General features: G+C 38.7%; 4 protein-coding genes across 4 annotated transcripts; 2 read left to right on the forward strand and 2 right to left on the reverse strand.

The window, feature by feature from the left end:
• Positions 1 to 398: 398 nt before the first annotated feature.
• Positions 399 to 9675, reverse strand: gabrr3a (gamma-aminobutyric acid type A receptor subunit rho3a). The gene is made up of 9 exons (XM_044139902.1): positions 9533 to 9675; positions 8936 to 9048; positions 5505 to 5572; positions 5184 to 5407; positions 4347 to 4429; positions 3382 to 3519; positions 2039 to 2191; positions 1015 to 1225; positions 399 to 926 (listed from the first exon to the last, which is right to left on the reverse strand). Exons 1-9 carry the CDS (start codon positions 9673 to 9675, stop codon positions 632 to 634), a joined length of 1428 nt encoding a protein of 475 aa, XP_043995837.1. The 3' UTR covers positions 399 to 631.
• Positions 9676 to 11951: 2276 nt separating this feature from the next.
• Positions 11952 to 14648, forward strand: hhla2a.1 (HERV-H LTR-associating 2a, tandem duplicate 1). Its single transcript, XM_044141513.1, has 6 exons — positions 11952 to 12015; positions 12459 to 12779; positions 13404 to 13679; positions 13772 to 14098; positions 14208 to 14315; positions 14632 to 14648. The coding sequence occupies exons 1-6, from the start codon at positions 11952 to 11954 to the stop codon at positions 14646 to 14648; spliced, it is 1113 nt and encodes a 370-aa protein (XP_043997448.1).
• A 2438-nt stretch (positions 14649 to 17086) lies between these two features.
• LOC122844455 (zinc finger and SCAN domain-containing protein 29-like) lies at positions 17087 to 18517 on the forward strand. The gene is made up of 2 exons (XM_044139906.1): positions 17087 to 17546; positions 17718 to 18517. The coding sequence occupies exons 1-2, from the start codon at positions 17129 to 17131 to the stop codon at positions 18095 to 18097; spliced, it is 798 nt and encodes a 265-aa protein (XP_043995841.1). The 5' UTR covers positions 17087 to 17128; the 3' UTR covers positions 18098 to 18517.
• Positions 18518 to 18549: 32 nt separating this feature from the next.
• LOC122844454 (protein ALP1-like) lies at positions 18550 to 21519 on the reverse strand. Its single transcript, XM_044139903.1, has 2 exons — positions 21278 to 21519; positions 18550 to 19689 (listed from the first exon to the last, which is right to left on the reverse strand). Exons 1-2 carry the CDS (start codon positions 21505 to 21507, stop codon positions 18645 to 18647), a joined length of 1275 nt encoding a protein of 424 aa, XP_043995838.1. The 5' UTR covers positions 21508 to 21519; the 3' UTR covers positions 18550 to 18644.
• Between the last annotated feature and the right edge of the window lie 1950 nt (positions 21520 to 23469).

The following is a 23469-nucleotide window of genomic DNA, read 5'->3' on the forward strand; positions in this document are numbered from 1 at the left end:
TATGATGAGATATCCTTTTTGTAGAACAAAACTGCCTTGGCACATACAGGCAACCATCTTCCTTCTACCTTACAAGTCAGAACACATGAAAAAGGAAAAGAAAATTGCCTCATGCCAAATTATTCTCTGAAATGAAAGATAATAACAAAAAAAAAGAAATAGAAATGGTTAAGACGTTTTCCAAATTACGCTTTTTGAAGACACATATGAACATTCGGAAAATTGCAGCTACAGATGCAGACAAATTCCCTGGCACCCTAGGAAAAGTTTTTTAAAGAATTTTGAAATAACACAGCGGATTTCTCCGCTGAATAATCGATTAATTTTTTAATCAAATTAAAAGCTTTTTTTTTTTCTAAAAGTTTCAGTCTGACTTATTTTCTGCAATAAAGGATTTATTGGTGTGTCCAATAAATCCTGGACACACCTGGTGTGTTTTACACACCTTTGTGGAGGATTCCAATGTACAAGGTCAGCACTGAATTTGCTGCAACAGCTGAACTCAGCTGTTTGAATCTGAGAGATCATAAAAGACATTAATGCTCAGCATCAAACACTGTGCAAACAAAACGTCATCATGGCAGGATAGACCAGCATTTATGGTACTTAGTAAGTCTTTTTAACAAATGTCCTAAGCATACAAACTCCAGTAAATGATGTTGAAGAGCAGATAAGCCATGGGGAAGATGACTCTAGAATACGAGTCAATCATGTAACTGTTGCTCCTGATGTAGCTCAGGTTGTACTTCAGTGTGTTCCTGCGACGGAGCCTGGTTCCCTCTGTGGGTGCAGAAACGGTGGAGTTACGAGACTGAGTGTTTCTGTCTGTGTTCGGGGTGATGGAGACCTCTGGGAAAGAAACCAGGTCAATGTCGTTGTCGTGGAAACACCCATCAAAGGCCATGGCTTGGGTGGTATCGAAGTTACTGGGGATCTGCAGTGAAAGGAAACCAGAGCGAACGACATGAAGATCGAAATAATTACAAAAATCTTAAGAAGACGTGATGGGAGAACTGAAAATTGAATGGGACCTTAGCATTCTTCAGCTTCTTCATCTCCTCCACCGTGGTGAAATAGTTGACAGCAGCGTACTCGATGACGGACAAAAAGACGAACAGGAAGCTTGCCCACAAGTAGATGTCTACGGCTTTGACGTAAGACACTTGTGGCATAGAGGCAGAGACACCGGTGATGATGGTGGACATGGTCAAAACAGTGGTGATGCCTGCACACACACACACACACAAACACACACGAATGTGCAGACAGAAATAACATGAGTGTACAAAAAAGAAAATATGTATGGATTATATGTACAACTTCATATATGCATGGACAACTGAAGCCCAATGGGTTGCATTATGAAACTATCAATGCCTTCAGTAATTAATTAATACTGAATCATTACTTAGGCAATTTCATCCATATTAGTATAGCGCTGTGGATATTTTGCTGTTTTTGGAAACTCAATACATTGTGGTGGATTAAAATCTAAGTAAACAGTTTCTGGCACCAACAAGGATGTCAAAGTTACTTAAATGTCCTTCCAGAACCCTTCTCATTCTCAGTTTGAATTTCATCAAGTTGTCTTTAACATCTTCAACATCTAAATTGCCAAATGCATTGAGTCGCTGCCATGTGATTGTCTGTTTGTCCTGACGACCAATCCGGTCAGTGTGGTTTACGATAAACAAAAGCTTCATATTTTTTCTTACCTAGAACCCCCCCCTTTCTGTGTCCTTTGTATCTCATTTTAAAAGGCATAGCCAGACACTCTGAATTTTGCAACGTTTTGTTTTTATTTATTGATTATACTATCTCAACATTCAATAGATGGTTATCATCTTTAAACCATAATTATTAAAGCAGTGATAAAATATGCAAGAAAACACTAAAAATCATCAGATGGTCAATATTCAAATCAACATTTTGTTTCCATCTTCTTCTTTACATTAAATCACAAGAAAAGTTATTTTCTTTGTGACTAGTTACTTTAATTGATCTTTCCATAGATTGTGGTTGTATGTTTTCTCATTACCCAATGAGACACGAGCAGGTACGGCTCTCCTATCTATCCAGAAAGACACCCATGACAGCATCACCATCAGCATGGTGGGAAAGTAGGTCTGAAGCATGAAGAAGAAAATGTGCCTCCTTAGGATGAAGTTTATGTAGAGTCGATTGTACCAACCTGAAACAGTGCAAAAGCGCATAACAAAGCAACCGTCAGGAGAAAAAAGGAAAAATGTGCCACCATAACTCTGAAAAACAAACCAAAATACACATTGAATCTTTAAGCAGCATTTTAAATGTCTGTGAGGCAGACTCCCTTTCTACTTCTAAGACTTAAATCTTTCGTTTTGATAAAGCTTCGTTAAAGCGGTATCCATAGCTGATTCTGCAGTTTTGCTGCTGGAGGTTGTACTGACCACTTTGCTACGTTCTCCCCTACTCCAATTTTGTACAATCTGCAGTTGGCGTTGCCACTAAGTTCTCTACATAGATGCTACAGCAGATCCAATGTTTGTGTGTTCGGTTGCGACACCTTGCTTGGAACATGCGGCATCAGCAGTTTCTGAAAAAAATGTTTACAGTTGCTCTCTACAGATGACATTTAGTTCTGTCCTTCTGTGTGTAGGGACTGCTGCAAAGTTAACGACTCAACTGGATGTATAGTCTGCTTTTGCTACATGCTAATTCAGGAGAAAGGATTACTGCAAAAGAAATTGACACAATCAGTGGGGCTTCCTCAGAAAACTCCACAAAACGGAACCTAAATTCAGGAATTCTGTACATTGAGACGAGATTCCATATAAATCACGTGAACTGATGAAAATCAGCATTGTTTAGATATTTACATTAATAATTTTCAACAATGATCCATTAAATAAGTATTTTATTATCTCAATGTTACAACAGCTCAAGCATAGAAAAAATATTGAATGAAAAATAATCTTTTGAGTGCTGTTTAGTATCGATTTTCCCACAGAGAGCTATGAAAATCTATATTTTTATTTTCAACCGGGGCCCACGATTGAAAATGTATCCATTCATTATTCTGTTTTCATCCATACAGTTTTAACTCAATGTAATATTTGTTTTTGTGAATCTTCCAAGAAGATTGAAAGCCAAACATGTGCTTTAAGGAATCGCTACCGAGAGCTTCAAACAAAACGCCCCATTGGAAGTTGATTATATGAAAAAATAAATAAATAAATAAGTTGTTTCTTTTATACATATATACAAAGCCAACATGTAATATTATTAGAATTATTATCTTGGCAAGCTACATCACAGAAAAAAAAAAAAAAAAAAACATTAGAGGAGCTCTCTGGTTGTCTCTAAAGTGGATACAGCTCAGAGAGCCCCAGCCTCACATACCAGTGCTGCTGTAGAAGGCAAGCCCAAAGGAAGGCTGGAAGTCTTCAATAAAAAACTGAGAGAGCACTATCTCATCAGTCCTTAATGAATCGTTCCCGTTTTTCCAGTAGAGCATTAGGTCGTTCTCATTGTAAGCATCTTAAAGAGAGGAGAAAAGGAAGAGTGGGAGGAGAGATTCACGTTCTGCCTCTCAGAAGAAACATGGGTGTTTTTCTCAGAGGAAAGGAGAGATTGTTTTAAGCTGGATATCTGCCTTTCCTCTAAGATCAAGCTCCATGATGTGAGTGTATGGCAACAACGGAGAGAGAATGCACTGAAAATACAGAAAACCCACAGAACATTTGAGTAAGACTGTCAAAAAACGTCTAAAGACAATCATCTACGGTGTATTGCGCCATCTATTGTATTAACAATATTCATTCCCCTTCCCTACTAGCTTTTAACCTCTTTTATGGTCTTCATGATGTTTCTTGTTCAGTAATATTTACTAATAGTCCTCAGATTAACTCAGAGAACAACTGGTTTGAGAGGTGACAGAGTAAAGGAAGCAGATGTATTTTACACTGAAGTTTAATACCTTGTGCTTATTGTTCCACTTCTCAATTATGCACCAACGTCAGTAAACTACAGTGAAGGTTGGGGTTGTAATGTGACGAAATGTGAGAAATATGTGGGTGCAAGTCACAGCAGCACAGAAGAAACAAAACAAACTAACATAGTCTTATTTACTCCAAAAAATAAAAAGTTAGTTAGAGTTTACTTTCCGATTCCATTCCACTGTTACATGAACTGAAATAGCGGCGCATTCTCTGGTCCACATCTTCCAATGCAAAACTATGTAAATGATGTATTAAGGGCTGTAGAATATTTTCATCACTAAAATAACTAATAAGAGTGGAATTATGTTTAACTGTGAACAGCATTGGATGTCCAAGACGTTCCCTCAGCTTCTGGTTGATACTCACAGCTCTCCAGCTCCAGAGAGCAGTTCTGTGTGTCCAGAGGAAAACTACTGAAGTCCATCGAGCACAGAGCGGTCACAGTGATCCTAAAACACAACTTAAAGTTACATAAACACCCACATCATTCAAATCACTCAATTTCATCAACTTTGTCCCAAAATATGAGACCATTTCTATAAAATTTGTTTCAAAATATTGGACAACCAGCCTAAGTCAATCGATTGATCCCCAAGTCCTTGGGAGAAATATTAAGTAGACTGGTGAGAAGAGGAGTAGCGCAGGAGTAAAATAAAGTTTATTATAAATAAAGAAGAATAACAACGGTAACTTGTGTGCCTGGGTAGTTTTTAATGAGAGTAAATAGTTAATATTCTGTTTGTAATCTTGCCAATGGATGCAAATCATTTTGTCCCAACATATTTCTGTACTTTAGCAGTTTTAGTTCTTTCATAGCCATCTTTTTTAGATGTTTTGTACATATGTTGACTACTTATAATATAAACTCATTTTCTATTATCTAGTCATGTCTACTGTTAGTTATATGACATCAGTGAATATAATGTGAGATGGGGACCATTCAGTTATTTTGGATCAATCAGGTGCCACAGTCTGGCACTTGGAGTCAAACAGCCCACCTGTGAATCAGAATCTTTACCTATGCCAGTATGTCTGCAAAAGGGGAATCTGTTACTGCATATGCTGCAGTTTTTGCCTGATCAGGGTGGATAAACAGCTAGAAGCAACAGCAGGATGAATATATAGTTTATGATATAAAGTTTCCGTCGAAATACTGAGAAAAGGGTTGCCATCCAAGGGCTCAATGACTGCAAGTTGTTTTACCTCACACTGTAGAGAATATTTCCATCTGGAAAAACCCTCAGCATGATGTTCTCCATAGTTGTATCATGGATAAACGAACGTTTTGAATGGACAAAGAACACATCTGGAACCCAAATTTTCTTGACGAGACGTGCGTCGAAGGTTCGACTTTTGTTGCTGCTGGAGGGGAAAGCCAGCCGATCGTCCTGCCAGTAATGCCTCAAGTAGAGGGTCATGGTGAAGTCCTGAAGAAGAGCGAAGAAAAGTGAAAGAGAAAAGATAGATAAAGAGCAATCGGGCTGAGCAGTTTATGTAAACTAGAGGAATGACGGAGGTGCATACCATGTTTACTTCAGATATGCTGTCAATGCTCTCCACCTGGACGTCTATTCCAACTGGAAGAGCAGAACCTGAAAAAATGAGAAAAAGATTTAAGATCAAATATTCTCCAAATTATCTGCCTTTTCATCCCACAAAGTTATGCATGTCAATGATATACATAAATATTTTATATCAGACTCTGTTCTATTAATAGTGAATCAAGTTTCTATTTGGGCCAGCTGACTAAAATGAAACCCTAAATGATTAAACCAACTTACTATAAACGACTCCTACTAGAAAAAAAATATTTACTGAAGTCGCATAACCACCTTTCCATCTACTAGATTATAAATTCTGTGAGGATGAAAAAATGAGAGAGATCCTTATAAATACTAAAACTGGATATGTGTAATTTGGGAAGTTATTTTACCTTCTGTAGTAACATTACCTCAACAAATAGAATTTATTTGTATTGTACATATTACCAATGAGGCAGTACAAGGTGTTTTATAAGATGAATCCACAACACAATAAACAATAATGACAACATTAAATAGGAAACAAGTAACCAACACACTAGTTATTATTAACCAAAAGTAACTTTGACTTTTAGTTTTGATTTAAAATAATTCAGTGTTTCAGCATTTTCGCATTTTTCTGGAAGTTGTTTTCCAAATTAGGAGAGGCTAAGAACTGAATGTTGTTTTTAATTTGGCTCTGATTCTGGGGATTCAGAGTACATTTGAACAAGAAGCCCTGGATGGTCTTGAAGGTTGATGAAACAACAAATGTTTCATGCATTTTGTTGCTAAGCCATTCTGTGATTCATAAACTAACAGAAGTATTCAAGGACTTCAGAATTAGGGTGATTGGGGTGAAAACAAAACCTTTAAACAGTCGTGTTTTGTCAGATTTATCTCAATTCTATTCATGAATAGGATTGTCTGCATTCATCTACCAGCAGATTTGTCCTTAACATGTTTTAGCAGGACCTTAGCTGCTGCAAAGGCCCAGAATGTGAAGGATGATGCATGAGTGTAGAATATGTGACCTATTTTCCAGTACAAAACTTGTTTTCTGAAACTTGCTTAATCTGACGAATGTGCCACAAGATCCTCTCAAATAAATATTTGAAGAGTTATGGAGTTAACAAGTTGCATGGATAAAAAAATTTTTTATTGTTGTTGTTTAGTTTATTTCAGTTGGAGTTCTCACATAATCCTGCATGCACCAAGAAAAAAAAAATAATCAGTGCTTATAACAATCCCATCAGTAAGACTTTCACTTCACATGACCTGAGTAAACCCTGGACAATACCAGGAGCAAATGCCAAATGTACAGAGAGGCAGGAAAACAAACAGGGCTGGATGAGCTGCAGCTGGTTTAACTGCATATGTCAGAAATACAACAGAGGGATGGAAAAACTATATAAAAGACATAAAATGCTGCAAAAAAAACTTTGTGTTAGAGATGTAGCGTTATTATGACCATTATGCTTGTTAAGTCATCATCCAGTAGCAGAACATGTGCAACATACTGTATGATGTGCAATTTGCACATGCACCTTTAAAAGTGCCATTACCTAATGAGGGTAAATACTTAGGATACAACTGCAATCTAATAGTGGAATGGATTATATTTAGACAGAGAGGGGTCCACACAATAAGGCTTTTTTTTATCAGCATCAAAGATCTGCAGCTGAAAAAATAAAGTACAAACTAAATGGAAATATAAAAGTATTATGAGAAAAATTCTACAAAGTGACAGTGTTTCAAAATCATTTTCAAAGAAACAAAAAGGGTTTCAAATGTTTGTCTTATTTTTAAAAAAGGCATGCAATTGTGCTGTTTTCCATTTTGTTGGTCTATTCTTATCAATAAGATTGAAATCCGAGTATCCCTTGTTTAAATATACTTATATTATCTTGTCAAGTTTAGTGAGCGAACCCAGATCTGCTTCATAGTAAAAGTTGCTCCATGTTTGTGGTCCTAACTTCTACACAAGCATAAAAAATAAAAAAATCATTGCTGATAAAACATAAGAACTTTGAGTTGCACCCAACCATTTTTGTTTAAAGAAGTTATTTTTTTTTATCACAAAAAGTGACTATCTGGATCAATCGCATATGCCATTGTCAGAGGCCACATGAAATCATTCCAAGGGCAGAAAATGCCCCCCAAGGTTACACTTCAGGCATTTTAAAAATCACGTGTAAACATGATTCACACAAAGGCACATATTTGCAAAACATGCCTTTTGCAAATACTTATAGTTTCTGATTATTTTGCCACTTAGTGCAGTTTCAGTCCTTTCATACCACATTTTTTTCAGGTATGAAATGAAGCCATCTACCGTGGATGAAAGCTATGACTAAAATGGGGTTATGATTTGCCAAAAGTCTCACCTGAAATCTCCCGTAAAATATAATATGTTAAGTGTTAACCATTTTTTGGGATTTATTCTGGAATGCCAGGTCTCAACTTGACTGATGGTGAAACATTCTTGTTTTAATTGTGCTTGGGATTAATCAAATGTGTGGTTTTCGCATTTGCATGTGTCCAGGTGGTTCTTATTCATTCTGAAAGTTACACAGATAATCACCAAATAGTGCCTGGTCAGGCTTTTCTTGGAGAATACTTGTTATTTTAGGAGGATTCATCGGTGAAATTCAGAATAGCATCATACTGATTGGAAATGTTTAGTTTTGTTCAAGGTACTTACTGACTTTTAAAGTGGGAATCTAGAAAACGTGTCATTATTTTTTTCTTTTCATTTTTGTGTAAATTGATTTAAAAAATTTAATAAAATGTAATCACCTTTGAATTACACAAGCATAAGATAATAATGTTTTTTTAATCCTGGAGGCTATTCTAAAGACTATGCAACTGTAAATCAGAGCATTTTCATGTAATACTAAAATAAAGTAAATAAAATGCAGTGTTATAGTCCATATAGAAATTGTCCATTTAAACTTGTAGTAATCCACACAATGAGGGAATAGTATCACAGAAATTTATATTTACCTTGTTTGCAACATGGACACATTCATTGCAATATCCCAGTATTTTTACTATGCCAAAATACATTGTGAATGAAAAAAGTGAACTATCCTTCAAAGTGTAGAAAGGCGCAGAATTAGGAACACAGTTCAGATTATTTTCTCTGCACAGCTGTAGTCTGGTGCCTGGGACCAGACAATCTAGGTCAACAAGGTTTTTTGTGTTAGGCGCTGCCTATTATGGTAGACAAGCACAATAACCCCCATAGTCGACTACATTATCTAAAAAACAAATATTTTTTAAAACAGAACAAGAACAATACATTTAAGTGTTGAGTGAACCAGTTCAAATGTGTAACTCAAAAGCAGCTTTTTGTTTGCTTTTAACAGTGGAACTACTTAAGAGTCATATATAAATAAACAGAACTCTATTAATTAAGCTGAGCTTTCTTACCTCCAAAGCCTGGACGCATGGCAAAATCATGATCTTCAATCCTGAGTAGCTGCTCAGATTTAATTAGCAGGGACTTTGTGCTGTCCAGCTTTTTCATCTTAAGATCCACCCGTCTAGAAAAAAAATTACAAAAAAGATCAAATGACAGATCAGTCAGTCAATCTCTAACAAAAACACACTCTAACCAGAAGCAACATCTGGCTGGGAGAGCGAGTGACGGCTAATTGCTCTTTAGCCCTGATTAAAACCGAGAGCCTTGGCCCAAATAAAATCAGTTACAGTCAGGGTACTGGCATTTGTAATTGGGTCAAACATAATGTGGTAACGCTCGTTTATCTGCCTCCTGAGGTGATTAGTGTCTTCCTAGAAACAATCCAAAGCTGGCTTTGATAACATGCACAACAATGTCTTCGTGCAGAAACAAATTTAAAAATACCTCCAGACTCACATATTTCACTGCCAGTTCTGACCTGGATTCACCTGCATGGTACTGATGGTAATACTGGGATCCATTATGCAAGCAAGATCTGAGATGACCAGCATTCGGAAGAGACTGGATAATGTAAGCTGTTCCTGGAAAAATAAGACGGATCTTACCCTCCATGCTTTGCTTTAGTGTTCTCCCCAACATAGACCTCTTTGTGCCGTTTCTTGTTTGCAAAAGTGCTGCTGTTGAGCTGAGTAACAGGCCACAGCCAGGCCAAAACCATCAGTCTCAAGGCCAGGAGGGCCAGTCTCATGATTGAGCAGGGGCTGCAGATGCGAGAGGAACTCAAATGTCCCTCCCAGTATTTCAGTGTCTCAACCAGACACGGCTGTCCGGGTCTCCTAGTGACACGTCCATGTCCCGGGTGCACTCATTCTGTCCTGCCAGGCAAACACCAGGTCATATCTACCTTATCTTTTACTCTCATATCCCATAACATGGTGAACATCAGTGGAGATATCCAGCAGCTCAGCGCCAGTACACGAGCGTCCTCCTGGCTGAGTTTGCCTGTCACAGTGCCATCCCTCTGCTTATGTGTCCTGACGCAACATGTTGCTCCGACTCCCCCGCTGTCCCCACCCCTCTGATTTAAAACCAAATATCAATTTGTTCCTATAATGACAAAGGAATACCATTAATTCCTCCCTAATCTTCTTTTCTGTGGGTGGTGAAATCTTTCAGTAACCTACAAACTGGAGGCAATGCAGGGCGGGGGAAGCGCATAATACAAACACCAGTTTCATCATCGTCCCGGCCAGATGAAAATAAAAACCCTGTAGCCTAGTTTTATACGTTGCAGGATTTTTCAACACTAAGTTGCGCTTGGCTGCGGTGAGAGAACGCAAATGATCCAATCAAGAGGAGTCAGATGTGAGCATATGTCTGCAGTGGCTTCAGTAAACACTGAACTTATGGCCTCTGGTTGTTTAGCATGTAAGCCTGATCACATGATCCCACGACTGTTCTCGCTTCATCTCGGATCAGAGAATTGAAGGATGTTCAGCTGGAGACCTCTTTTAAAATAGCTTTGTTACTTTTTGAGTTTGAAGGAAAAAAGATTAGAAAGCGAGATTCGGCAAAATGGAAGCAAACACAAAAAAACATCTTCTTCCTTCCTGCTGATAGATACACGGTGAGAAAGATAAAACCACAGAGCATTTGGATTAATGTAAAATAAAAATCTGCTGCCCGATTTGCCGCTCTTAGAGTTCCCGACTGCAGTTGGATATTTTTGTTTAGATTATACGGCACTCATTAAAAGCAGCAGCGATGCACAAAGAGTATTAGCAGGTCTACCTGCTGGCTGGTGTTGTGGTTTAAAATGTCAGTTTATATTACAAAGGTTTACATTATGTGGTGCTTTTACTTGAATAAACACATAAAGAAAAATGCGATTAAACAACACAAATCCCAAAATATCAACAAGGGTCACCACATATTTGTGACATTCATCCAAGCAAAACATTATGCACTTGGTGGCAGCAAGTTTGTGGTTGTGTAAATGCATGAAAAGATGAGTATGAGAGACACAGTGAGACAAATCACAATCCACAAGAGTAAAAGCTTCATGATAAAAGTCTAGTGTGGAAAAATTGCAAGAAAATATATTTGAAATAAATTTTGAAAAGGCTAATGAAACAGAGCTACAGTTGGACTGATATAACTCAGCATTGTTGGCGTGCCACTAGTAGCATGCTCCCTTTAATCTGGGATTAAAGTTGAATGAGGACAGAGATGAGCAACGCCATCTTCAAGAATCAAGCACATGGATCTTGGTACACTCAAACATGTGACCCTGCAGCTGCAGGACAGCTGTTCACATTTGACCTGACATCTCATCTCTGTCACATAGAGGTCGTCAAAAAGGTATTTAAAAGGGGACCGTACAAATGTGTTTTTTTTTTATCTATCTATCTATCCATCCATCATCTAGTTGTGCTCCCATTCAGGGTCAGGAATATCTGGAGGCTATCTCAGCTGTCAAAGGACAGGAAAGTGATGTGATGCAAATGATTGCTGCAGCATTTTTTTAAAGGATGTAATTGATTAAACTAGATTTAAAAGTTTATGGAAAATATTAGGACACAATGCGGGCACTGTCACATTACTATATTATCAAAAAAGGATAATTATGTTGTTTTCCTTTATCGCTTTGGTTACCAAAAAACACAAATTTCCAATTTTATTCATACCAAAACCTATTGAGTATTTTCCTTACTCACTAAGTGTACACGGTATTTGCTTTAGCTTAGCTGCTATGGTGTGAACTCATTTTGAGGTCACAAAAGAAAGAAGGTGTTTTTAGCAGACTACTTCAGAAGAGGTGTGAAGTGTTGTGCCCGGCACCAAGAAGCTGGTTAAACTTTTACCTGCTGGGTTAATTAGTCCACGTTTCATTAGTGTTAGGAAGGATGTAAAGTGGAATCACACAGAAACAGCTCACTGCACACCAGCGTGTTTTCACACACACGGCTGTGAAAGACTGTTACAGGTTTAGCACCTCTGTGGAGAGTGACTGACAGGGCAGAAATGCAAGGACTTATCCTCAGGCTGCTACTTTTCTCAGGAAAGTTTTTGTTGACAAATTCAAAAGGTATGTATTTTTTATGATATTCTTTAATTATGAACAAAGCTACATAAGCAGTGTTTTAAAACTGGTTAAATAAATCACCAGGTAAAAAAGATGCACACAATTGCATTCATGTTTGCCAGTTATTGTGTTATTGCTACAATCTTCAAAATAAAAATAAAACACAAAAACACTATTTTGTTCTTGGTGCTTTGTTCAAAATTATGAAATATTGAATAAAAACTGAAAACAAAAACATAAAATGTCTTCATAAACATGTGACTGAGATTATAATCAAAGGAACTTGCAGTACATTTCTTTGAATTGTTATGTCATAAATACAGGGCGAATGCTCAGATTTAGCTATCAAAATGATACACTTTCTAGTTTTTTTTCAGCAAACTGAACACATTTAACTAACATAAAACCTGTGCTCTTAAATCTTTATAATAACTGTATGTTTCCAGTCTTGTTACCAGACTTGAATGTCACTTGCATCATCCAAGATGACTGTGTCCTGCCATGCAGCTTTAGACCCACCGGCACAGTGGTAATCCACTGGTACAAGCAGCAAATCCCTGTCCACAGCTACTACTACCACAAAGATCAGTTTGGACTCCAAAACAAGCACTTTAGCGGCAGAACGTCGCTCTTCAACTCCCACATCCCTCAAGGCAATGCCTCGCTGCTTCTAAGGAGGGTTAAAGTTCAGGACAAGGGCAGGTACAAGTGCTACACGAGCACACGCAAAGGCAACCAGGAGATGTTTGTCAACTTGGAGCTAAGAGGTTTGTATGGCTTGTCATGAAATTATTTTGCCTGTTTCAGTGTCTTTCTCTGTTGTAATTGATAGGATAAACCTTATGAAGGGTCACAATGATTAATTACCTCAAGGCCACTGTGTAGGCAGAACATTTTGCACCTTTTTCCACCATTTTTTAAGCAGGTTTGTTGTACTAGAGAGTTTGTCAATAACTACCCAAACTCTGGATTACCAAAAGAGAGGCATTATATATACTTAAAGTTCTATATATAATATGTGCTAAATCAATGGAGAGCTGATTTTCACTTCAAACTGATGTGGAGGGAAGGTTTCGTGGAAAGCCAACAGTGTGTGTAAAGTTCATGTTGGTTGTCTGCCCCATTAACCCACTGCAAAAGTAGAGAACAAGGGCATTGAAGTGCAGCAGAAAAGCACCATTAAGAGGCGATTAGACTAAAAACTGTTGTTCTGTTGAAAGCCAGCGCTGAAACAAATCACTAAGCTCTAAGAATAGATTAAATCTTTGTCTGCCCTTCCCTGTCTTTCTGCTCGCATTAAAACAGCACCCTGGTTATTTCTGGCTGCCCCTTCCACAAACTGCACCATATGTCCTGAAAGTTTAAACTGTTTTCTTATGATTCTCACCTAGCTCCCATCCAGTCGGTAACCATGGAGATGAGCGATGAGAAGGCCACTTGCACCTCTCACAACATTTACCCCATGCCGCAGGTAATGTGGGCAATGGAGCCCCCCTCAGCTCAGGAGGCTCTGGAAAATTCCACCATTAGGACCACAGATCACAAGGGCCTGTTCACTGTGGAGAGCACGCTGAGAATTGTGGGTAATCTATCCGACCGCACGTATTTTTGCTCTTTCATGTCAGCCGACAGAAACCAGGTGTGGACAGCTTCTCGGAAGAACCAAGGTGCATCCTGTACACTTTATCATAGATTAGTCATAAAGAAACATTTTCATATAAATAACAGGCGATAACAACACGTTTCCTTTTGAATTCAGAAAATATAACTCATGAAGAGGGACACCCACTGTCCATCTCATGCATGGCTCCACACAGTATTGAGAATTTCTCCCTCACATGGACCGTCTCCTCTCTCGCGGAGCAGACTCTGATCTTAAAATACGACAACAGAACAGGACACATGGTCAACCTGTGGGAGGGTCAAGCTGTCCTTGACCAGGACCAGCTTCTGCAAGGAGATGGGTCTCTCCTGCTCAGCAGGCCAGACAGTATGGAACACTCTGGAACGTACACCTGTACCTTCTCAGGTTTTCAGAGCAGGCACATCGTTCAGACCAAGGTCAACATCACTGTTGCACTAATAAGTGAGTTTGAGATTTTTCTATTTTTTCCTCTGCATTCAGATTGTTAATATTATTTATTCACCACAGTCAATAAGCAGAGGCATCTTAGTAAAAGACATGTGTATTTCAGGTGTGGACGAAAAGAGCCAGCAGAGGTCGTGGTGGAGCACTGCAGCATCAGCAGCTTTCGTCTTGTTCACAATTATTGTAGCTCTCCCTCAGTGTGCTAGACAAAGAGGTATGTATGCAGTTAAGCTCAAAAATTATTAACACCTCAGTGGATTCAACTCTAAAGCGTCTCCCAAACCTGAGACTGATATCATTAGTACCAATACCTGAGCTTTATATCATGCTATAATGTCATTCCCTCATCAAAAACATACCTGTTGCTTTAATTCCTTCATGCATGTTTGTGTTTTCCTTCAATCTCCCATGACAACCATTTGGAGCCGTCTAAATGTTTGCTCATACAAAGTGTTTTCTGTTTATCAAAAGCTCCTTCTTGAAGCTTCAGTCTAGTAGAACACCACCTCTCCCATGTCTCCCCAACACAGCTGCTCAGCTAGACTAGTGGCAGCAGCAATTAACAAACACCTAGAGGAACTACGTGTCTGCTGAGCTCATCGTAGGTACTGTGATGCTCCTATGAATGGTTGTAAGCAACAAAATGGAGGAGCATTGTTATGATGGTGTGGAGAAGGGGGAGTGAAGAAAATGGCAAGAGCTTCTTAAAGACACAGAGATCAATTTCAAAGCATCAAATTATGTTTTGCTTGATATATGACATTTTTATAACAACTGAAGGTAACATACACTTGATGGCACTTTGTGCCTGCAAAATACATAATACCACCTCTTTAATAGTGTTGGTGCTGATTCAAAAGTTGGATATGGATCATTAGAAAAATAGATATTACTGACTACTGTGTTTGGAGAAGAAATAAGTAATTGTGAAATTGTCACAATTGTTGGAAACAAAGTAGAACTGTGAGGTTAGTGTTTGAGTCAAATAATATTTTTAATGAATGTAGTTTGCAACATGAAGTATTATTGGATGTCTGCTCTTGACCCTCGTATTTAATTGTTATTTGTTTAATTGTTTAATTGTTAATTGATATCTGTCAGTATTAAAAAGAGACCTTGTGTCTCAGTGAGATTTTACTGCATAGATAAAGGTAAAATAAAAAAAATAAAAACAAATGGCCGTATGGATATACTGCACTGAAAAAGTACAAAAAACCTGTCTTCAAATGTTGCTTTAGGAGTGAAGCCAAGTGTGTCTATTGCGTCAATCAACTTGGAAAATGGCGGATATTTGACCACAAGGTGTCACTGTTTGTATCCTACGGAAGAGGATTAGGGTCCCCGAAAAAAGAAAAAAAACATTCTGACTTTAGAGTCAGAATGTTTTTTTTCCGTAGTATCAAAACCTTATCATAAAACAGAAGCTTTAATTTGAGAGAAAACTGTAAAGTAACTTTCTGGGGTTTATTCATCAATAATGTGTGCTTACTGAACGGAGTGAGTCCAAGTTCAACGTTTCAAACTTGAATTAAAATATTAAATGTTAAAAACAAGAGCTCATGTACTTTTTTGTTTTTTGCTTTGTTTTGTTTTGTTTTTTAATACAGCACTGGAGGCCAGAAAAGTCTCGCACACATTAAACGGAGCTGGGCTTGTTGAAGATGGACTTCGGCTTTGCAAAGATCTAAGCTCGTCAACTTCATGCAAGGTAGAACAACCTGGTGCTGGATGCAATAGGCAGTCAGCACATTTTGAAGTACATGAGGAACAAAGTGATGTCCACAGTGCAGAGAGCTGCAACGAGACTTCGGGGACAGAGTCTGACCATGAAAAAGAGGAAAGCCCACAAGAATCCCCTGCTGAAGAACACGAGGTTCCACAGTCTGAACGCTTTGAAAATAATGGTATAAAAAAAACACTGGGCCTAAACTTTATTTAACAGAAACAAGGCTCACAATTCAGATTTGAAGCATACTATCATCTGGTTGTAAAGAAACAAGAAGGCTTATTTCAAAGAGATCCATCCAGTTGAGGCAGATAATTCTTGGGAGTATTTATTGTTATACCTTTCAGTTTATAGTAAATATCTGACTGTGTGACATTATGTTATTAAAATGTGTACTTTTTCCTCTACTCTATAAAATAAAGATAAACATCTACTGCTTTTTGAGTATGGTGCTAAAAGAATTGTTACAAACACTTTTCTTGTGATAGAGGGTTTTTTATATATAGAAATTCTGAAAAATGTGAGAAGGACCTCGCTGAAGCAAACAGAAAGGGCCGGGGACGGACCACTGTCAGTCATATACCTAATTTGGTAATTGGACCATTACACTCCGGAAGTGAAGGGAGCGCTATTTCCACCCTCACGCCACTGGAGGCAGTAGCAGGCCCGAAAAGATGCGACTAAGGAGCATATTTAGAAAGTACACAGAAGCTACAGAATTTGTTAAAAACTGTGAGCTGCGCTGAAGTAAATAAAAGAGAGAAGTTCAAGTAGATGCTGAGAGTGAAACTCCTTCCAAAAGATTAAGCTGTATCACAGATTTCAAAAGAAACTAAAAACGTGAGACCGCGGATAATATAGGAAATAGCGTCTCCTTCACTTCCGGAGTGCAATGGTCCCATTTCCAAATAAGGTATGTGACTGACGGTCCTCGTCCCTTTCTGTTTGCTGCAGCGAGGAGTTCTTGAATTAGAGTACAAAAGTGTCATAAGTGCATTGTGCTTGTTTGATCCTCTTTAATCAAACTTTGATTTGATTAAACAGTTTGCCTAGAAAGTCAAAAAAATTTTGGTGCAGGTATGAATGCGTAATTGAACTCTAATGCAAACTAAAAAAGCAAACCTTGGTCTGCTTAAAAACCTCTCGGTTCAACTGAAGTGAAATCTGGCTAGCATCGTTGAAATACATTGGCGAATGCCAAGCGGACCGGAAATTGCTCCAAAAACAGGAAGCACACTGCAGCACAGGGCATTCTGGGTAAATACAACCAAAACAATAGCTTTCCACCATTATCCGGAAAAATGGCTCGTGGTCAGATATGGACTGAAGATGAGGTAAGGGCCCTCATAAAAATATGGTCAGACGAAAATGTATTGCAGTTACTGCTGACCACTCACAAAAACAAACAGGTTTTTAAGCTAATTAGTGGGGACATGGAGTCTTTGGGATTCCCCCGCACAGCCGCACAGTGCCGCACCAAGGTAAAAAAACTTCGCCAACAATACGTAAAAATACGCAACATGGTTAGGAACAATCGCAGTACTGACGAAGCGAAGGAGCAGTTTCCTTGGTATGATGAACTAGATGCCATGCTTGGCAATCTGCCGACAAACGGCCAATATGTTTTGGAGTCCTGCAAGGAAGAGCCTCTGTCGCCATCCAGCCTGGAACTGAGCGACTCCGAATCCACAGCGCAGGATCAAGACTCAGAACAAAAGGGTAAGTGTGTAAGTAAAAAGGGTGATAATCTTTGAGAAAAACTATCATCTTAACATTAAGCTCTACTATAAACGAGCAGTTGTATCTTGGCAGTTTTGCGGTTATTTGTCCTATGGACACAGACTCATGAATAAATATAACTGTGGTGATTTGTTTGCTTTAATCAAGCAGATAGAAGTGCCGCCGACATTAAAGTTGAAGAGACGCCCACTACAATCTCACTGCTGGATGAAGAAAGCAGCCGACCAAATGTGGCTGTACCTGGGGCTCAGAAAAGAAAGAGAGATACAAAGACTGATAAGTTTGAGAAAATGTTTGTGAGCTATCTGGATGAGAAGAGAAAAATGGATGAGGCTGAATGCGAAAGAATGAAGCAGGAACAAGCCTCTTTTGAGAACTTCTTAAAAATGCAGCAACAAGCTGAAGAAAGGCGTTTCCAGTTAATGCAAGAGCAGCAGAAGGCCAACAGCAAGATGTTCTTTCAGATGATGTCGAATTTCCTTCATGCTGCAATGCCCCAATCCATGACTCCGTCTACCCTGCAGCAGTAGATGGCCCCTCCTCCAGTCACACCTCCATTGTGGCCCTCTGAACATACTCACCACACTGACAACTCACCTTTGTTCAATGGCTTCCAGCAAAACACGCCAGGTAGCCCCCACAATGTATTTGCACCAGCCCAAACCCTACAGGTGCCAAACAGAGCAACCACATCTCAGCATTCAACATCTTCTGATTCAGGTGATGTCAACAGAGATGTCTTGGAGTTTAGTTCATAATACTAAAAAATGGCCAAATTACTCTTTTGTGATGGTATCTGTTAACTCTTTTATTATATGTCAAAACAGTTTGAATGACCCATGTAAAAGTTATTCAAAGTTAGTATTTTGTTTATCAGAAGAATGTGAACAAAAAGTTTGAACGTTCAATGTTGTACTATTGTGTTCCAATAAAAACAAAGAATGAACAAATTGTCTTTATTTTCCTACAAAACTGCAACATATAAACACCTGTCTCATACAAAGTTACCAAACTATGTTTTGAAATCTAAAATAGTACAAAACTGTGTTAAAACTAGAAGAAATAACATTTACAAAATCATAACTGTGCCAGGTATGCGCACAGAGCATCCCTAATTTGCTCCCCATTGTTAGCTGGATGGTCGATCTCTGAATCCACAAAGTCATCATTATCTGCAGGTTCTTCATCTACCCACTCCTCGTTGGCAGTTTCACAGTAATTATGTAGAACGCAACAGGCTGATATTATGTGGCTAACAAAGGAAATGTGGGCATCACACCTCTTGAGAAGGCACGTCCAGCGGCCCCTCAGTCGTCCAAACGCTCTTTCAACAGTCATTCTAGCCTGACTGAGTCTATAGTTGAAGTTCACCTGTGGTTGTGTCAAACCGTTCCCCTCTGGAAATGGCTTCATCAGCCAAGGTAGTAGTGGGTATGCAGCATCTCCGAGAATGTGTATGGGTATGTCCACATTGTTCAGTGTTTCTATCCAACCTGGGAACAGTGTCCCATTTTCACCTCTACTATACAAGGAAGAGTTGACTAAAACCCTTGCATCACTAACTTTTCCTGGACAGCCCACATTAATATCCCAGAATTTCATTTTGTTATCTACCACAACTTGCAGAATAACAGAGTACACATTTTTCCTGTTGTAATAGTCAACAGGATTCTCATCTGGTGCCATAATGCTTATATGAGTCCCATCTATTGCACCCGCAACCTGGGGTAACGCCCATCGATCCCTGAAGCCCTGGACAATTACCATAAGTTCTGCCTCAGAAGGGGTTTTTATATACAGAGGTTTCATTACCACGTTAATAGCAGTAACAACCTGTTGTGTGACACAACAGGCAGTAGAAATGCCAATGCCGAATAGGCGGGAGATGGCGCGATACTCCAGATTTGTTGCAAGCCTCCACAGACATATTGCGACCCGCAGCTCAACAGGAAGTGGACTACGAAAGTTAGTGTGCTGTCGTGTCAAACATGGTCGGAGGATGTCACAAAGACACAGAAAGGAGGTCTTTGTCATCCTGAAGTTTTTTTTCCAATCCACTTCATCCCAGGAGCTGCTAACGGTTTCCCACCAAGTTGATGGACGTGGTTGAACCCATATGGTCCTACGGAGACAAAAATACAACAACATAAGTACCTAGTAATTCCCTGTTTCTTTCATTATTAATGAAAGAAGGTCATTTCACATTACTTTGAAGGTCTTACTTTGCAAATAACTGAATATCAGATTAACTATACAACATGTTAATAATAATAATAGTTATACGTTCAATTTATTCATCCATTGATTATCTATTATCTATTCATTATCGGCCATTATCTAAACACATTTATGCTTGCAGGTTCGCAAAGGGATCTGGGGACTATCTTCAGTAAGCGAGCAGGGGACATTTTAAGTCAATAAAATAAATTCAGTTACAACAAAAGACATCTGGAGGGACTTTAAAAAATATATTTTTCAATTTAATCACTATACATTCCAGTTAATCCCATTTAACAGAAAATTAAGCTCAGTTAACTGCTAAAATTAGTTTCTAAAGTTTCCACGGAAACCTCAAATAGGCAGGAGAATACGACATTCCAATTTGCTGTTGAATGTTAAGCATATTGTTTCCACATGACATCACCCCTCCTCCATCAAGATGGTCTGTCGCCATCTTGATAGTACAGAAGAAGTTTTCTGCTTCATTGATTGCAGGTTAGAGAACCACAATGCTTGGATATTTTTGGATTCAAGGATGTAAAAACAAAGGCGATAAAAGAAGAAAGAGAAGTTTTCATTACATCCTGTGAAAGTGAGAAAACTGCTACAAAGCATCAACAAATGTGGTTGGCTAATGTACAGAAGAAATACATACCTGATGCCATCTAATAGCCGACACCACGTATTTGCTCTGATCACGCCATTAGCGAAAAAGGATATTTTCAAATGTTATTAAAAATAATCAAAACTAGGGGTGGACCGATTTCGCCAGGCAATTTATTGGCACCAATTTTATTAATTTTGGAAGATCAGCCGATCTTATTCAACAATCTTATGTTTCACTACAAAAAACTAAAATCAACCACTGTCCTCTTCTGCACGTTTAGTTAACAGTTATCACCTCACTTTTAACAACTTGCTCGCTTTATTTAGTGATATTTCAGACAAAAAGAAAGTGGATATCGAGCAGAATCGAAGTGGGCTTTTAAAAATTGCCAAACCGCCAGAAAACTGCAATCGGTGCACCCCTAACCAAAACTGTAACTCTGTTGGTCAAAAGTATATTAAACAAATGTCTAACATAAAGGATAATATTAATAGATTAACGTTACGCTCTTAAAATGCAACCACACATATGGACAATTCTCATCACAGTCGATCATATCATTCTCCTCTTCATTGTGTGATTGTTGGCAAACAAAAATGACTGACTAGTTTTATAAGATGTGTTACTGCGAGACACTGATCTGGTTCTCCCAAACAACAAAGAAAGCCTTAAAAACAAAGTTACGCCTTGGTAATGCTCCTCCTTTGTAAAGTTATCTACAGGTTGTAAACCAAAATGGGGCGTTTCCGGGGTTGCGTACTTCCGGCCCGGTGTTGCGGAAACTATCTTTTGTTTGATGTTGGATAACAGATTCAACAAGTTATTTTTGATATGTGTAACGTCCCTGAGAAACAATTTGAATAAAAGTACTCATATCTTATACCTTTGTTGACGCCTGTATAAGGTGGACATGATCATCACTACCATGAAGTTGGATGCGCGTCGCCTCATGCGGAGCCGTTTCATCCGCCTTGCGTGGAAAGAAACCTTCTGCATGGTCTGCTGCCTCATCTTCCGCTCATGCTGAGCCCATTGTAGAAAAATGTTTGTTTGGCACATTTGCCAACGACAAAACATAAATCCTAAAACCGCTAGAATCTGATTCCACTCCATTTTTGAATACAAATAAAGAAAGTTGCGCGCAGCGTCTTCTTCGGGTTTTTTTTGTGTGGTTTCCTTTAGCAGTTTATGATGCAGCGCCTCCAGAGGCGAACGAGTAAAGAGGTTGACGCAGTGCTGTGTGAATGTGAACCGCACCAGCTGAAAATGTGACAGATATTGGAATGTAAGGGTGAATTCACATTCCCTAATTGAACCGTCTATATACTGTAAGAGGCTGCATGAACAGGACACGAACCTTAACATCTATCGAAACCAATTGAGTGGTTAAGATCAGAGAATAATATGTCAGAATGGTCCATTTGGACTTAAACTAATTGAAAATCTATGGCAAGATTAAAAATTTAGGTTTGCAGAAGCACTCAATCCAATTCATACATCATTTTAAAGTAACAAAACTGAAAAGATTTAAAGTAAGTGAGTATTGCTGCAAAGCACTGATTATACATTGGGGTCATGGTTTGCATAGATGGCGAAGCATCTCTAATGTTGTATTTTATTTGCAGCAGTTTTACAACAGTTATTACTAATTTAAAAATTAGGCACAGATCGTGACAATAAAGAGAACAAATTAAATGGTCTTCACAAACAAAGACTTTCCCTGTAATTACAAAAATCTTTGGTTTAGCAAAGACTCAAATAGCTGGTTTTGCGGTTTCAAGCTGACCTTAGCCAATTTCCTCCTTAAACTGAGATTGGCCTTCTAAATTTAATCTGTAAGCATCTCTGACACGGGTCATGTTATGCTAATTAAGCCTTGAGCAAATGTAAGAACTGCTTTGTGAAAGCATGCATCCTTCGGGGACAGTGTTCCAACTGCATGAGGATGGAAAAGAGAAGTATAGTTGAAACAATGAATGAAAAAGAAATCCCATTTTAAAGAAGACTAACAAAAGTTTCCCATAAGTTCTATTGTTTTTGTGTGTGTGTGTGTGTGTGTGTGTGTGTGGATGAGTGGCACACATTAAACTTGTTTAATGTGTGCTATGACTCAGACTTCCCTACAATTACAAGAGGCGATCATACAACCCCGTCTGCAATCTAACAAAAATCTCCCCACACACTCCTCTTTTCTCTCCCTTACTTCCCCCCTTCTACTCTGAATTCTTTTACATATGGTTTTAATCTGCATATTAAAAAGCACATGAAACAGTCTGAACAAGATCTGTCTGGCAACTTTCAAATCATGGCATCTTTCACTGTTTTTGGACAGGAAGTTGTGTAACATTCCAACGCTCTGTGACAATTAAACCTTTGTTTGGACAATAAATTTAGTGTCCCAGTACATATTTTGCTCTCCTGAAGCTGTAAAGCGAGCACGGCTGGTCAGGGTTGAGAGTGTGTGTGTTTTAATGACAAAGACCCCGGCTCTGTATCTGGAAGTAATCATCTCGTCAAGGCTGCGCTCCACTACCCCCTCCCTATGATGTAATTGGAGGGTTTTTCTTTTTTTGCATGATGGTTCAGGGAGGTTTTAGGGGATTTTTCTAAACGTTTCTAAACGTCTAAACGTTTTCATTCATTCTGCTTGCTTGTTGTTACCAAAAGACAATAAGAAGAGGTTAAATGAGCAGGTTTGCTTTATGTTGTATATTCCTCTGGTGTTTTTTGGGTGTTTTTACCCTCCGTCTGTAGTCTGGGGGAGCGAGGTTGGCCCTGATTCAAACACAGCAACGGGGGCCTCTACCCGCCTCCATACATACTGCTGAAACAACAGTCTAACATCAAGTATTGCAGACACCTTTTCCTCCTTTAAACACAATGTGGGAGGACTTCACTGTGTGGTAAAAGTCTGGCAAAGTCTAACTTGTCTGTAGATTAAAAACACTCAGAAACTGTTGACAGGAGATTTGGTTTAGATAGGGAATTTGAAAACGACGGATGGACTCTGTCACAAGACGTGTGCACATTTTGCAGTAATTCACTCAGCGTCTCTGTGCTGGAATATGATCTAAC

This window comes from Gambusia affinis, linkage group LG15 (genome assembly GCF_019740435.1).
Source record: "Gambusia affinis linkage group LG15, SWU_Gaff_1.0, whole genome shotgun sequence".
Classification (NCBI taxonomy): domain Eukaryota; kingdom Metazoa; phylum Chordata; class Actinopteri; order Cyprinodontiformes; family Poeciliidae; genus Gambusia; species Gambusia affinis.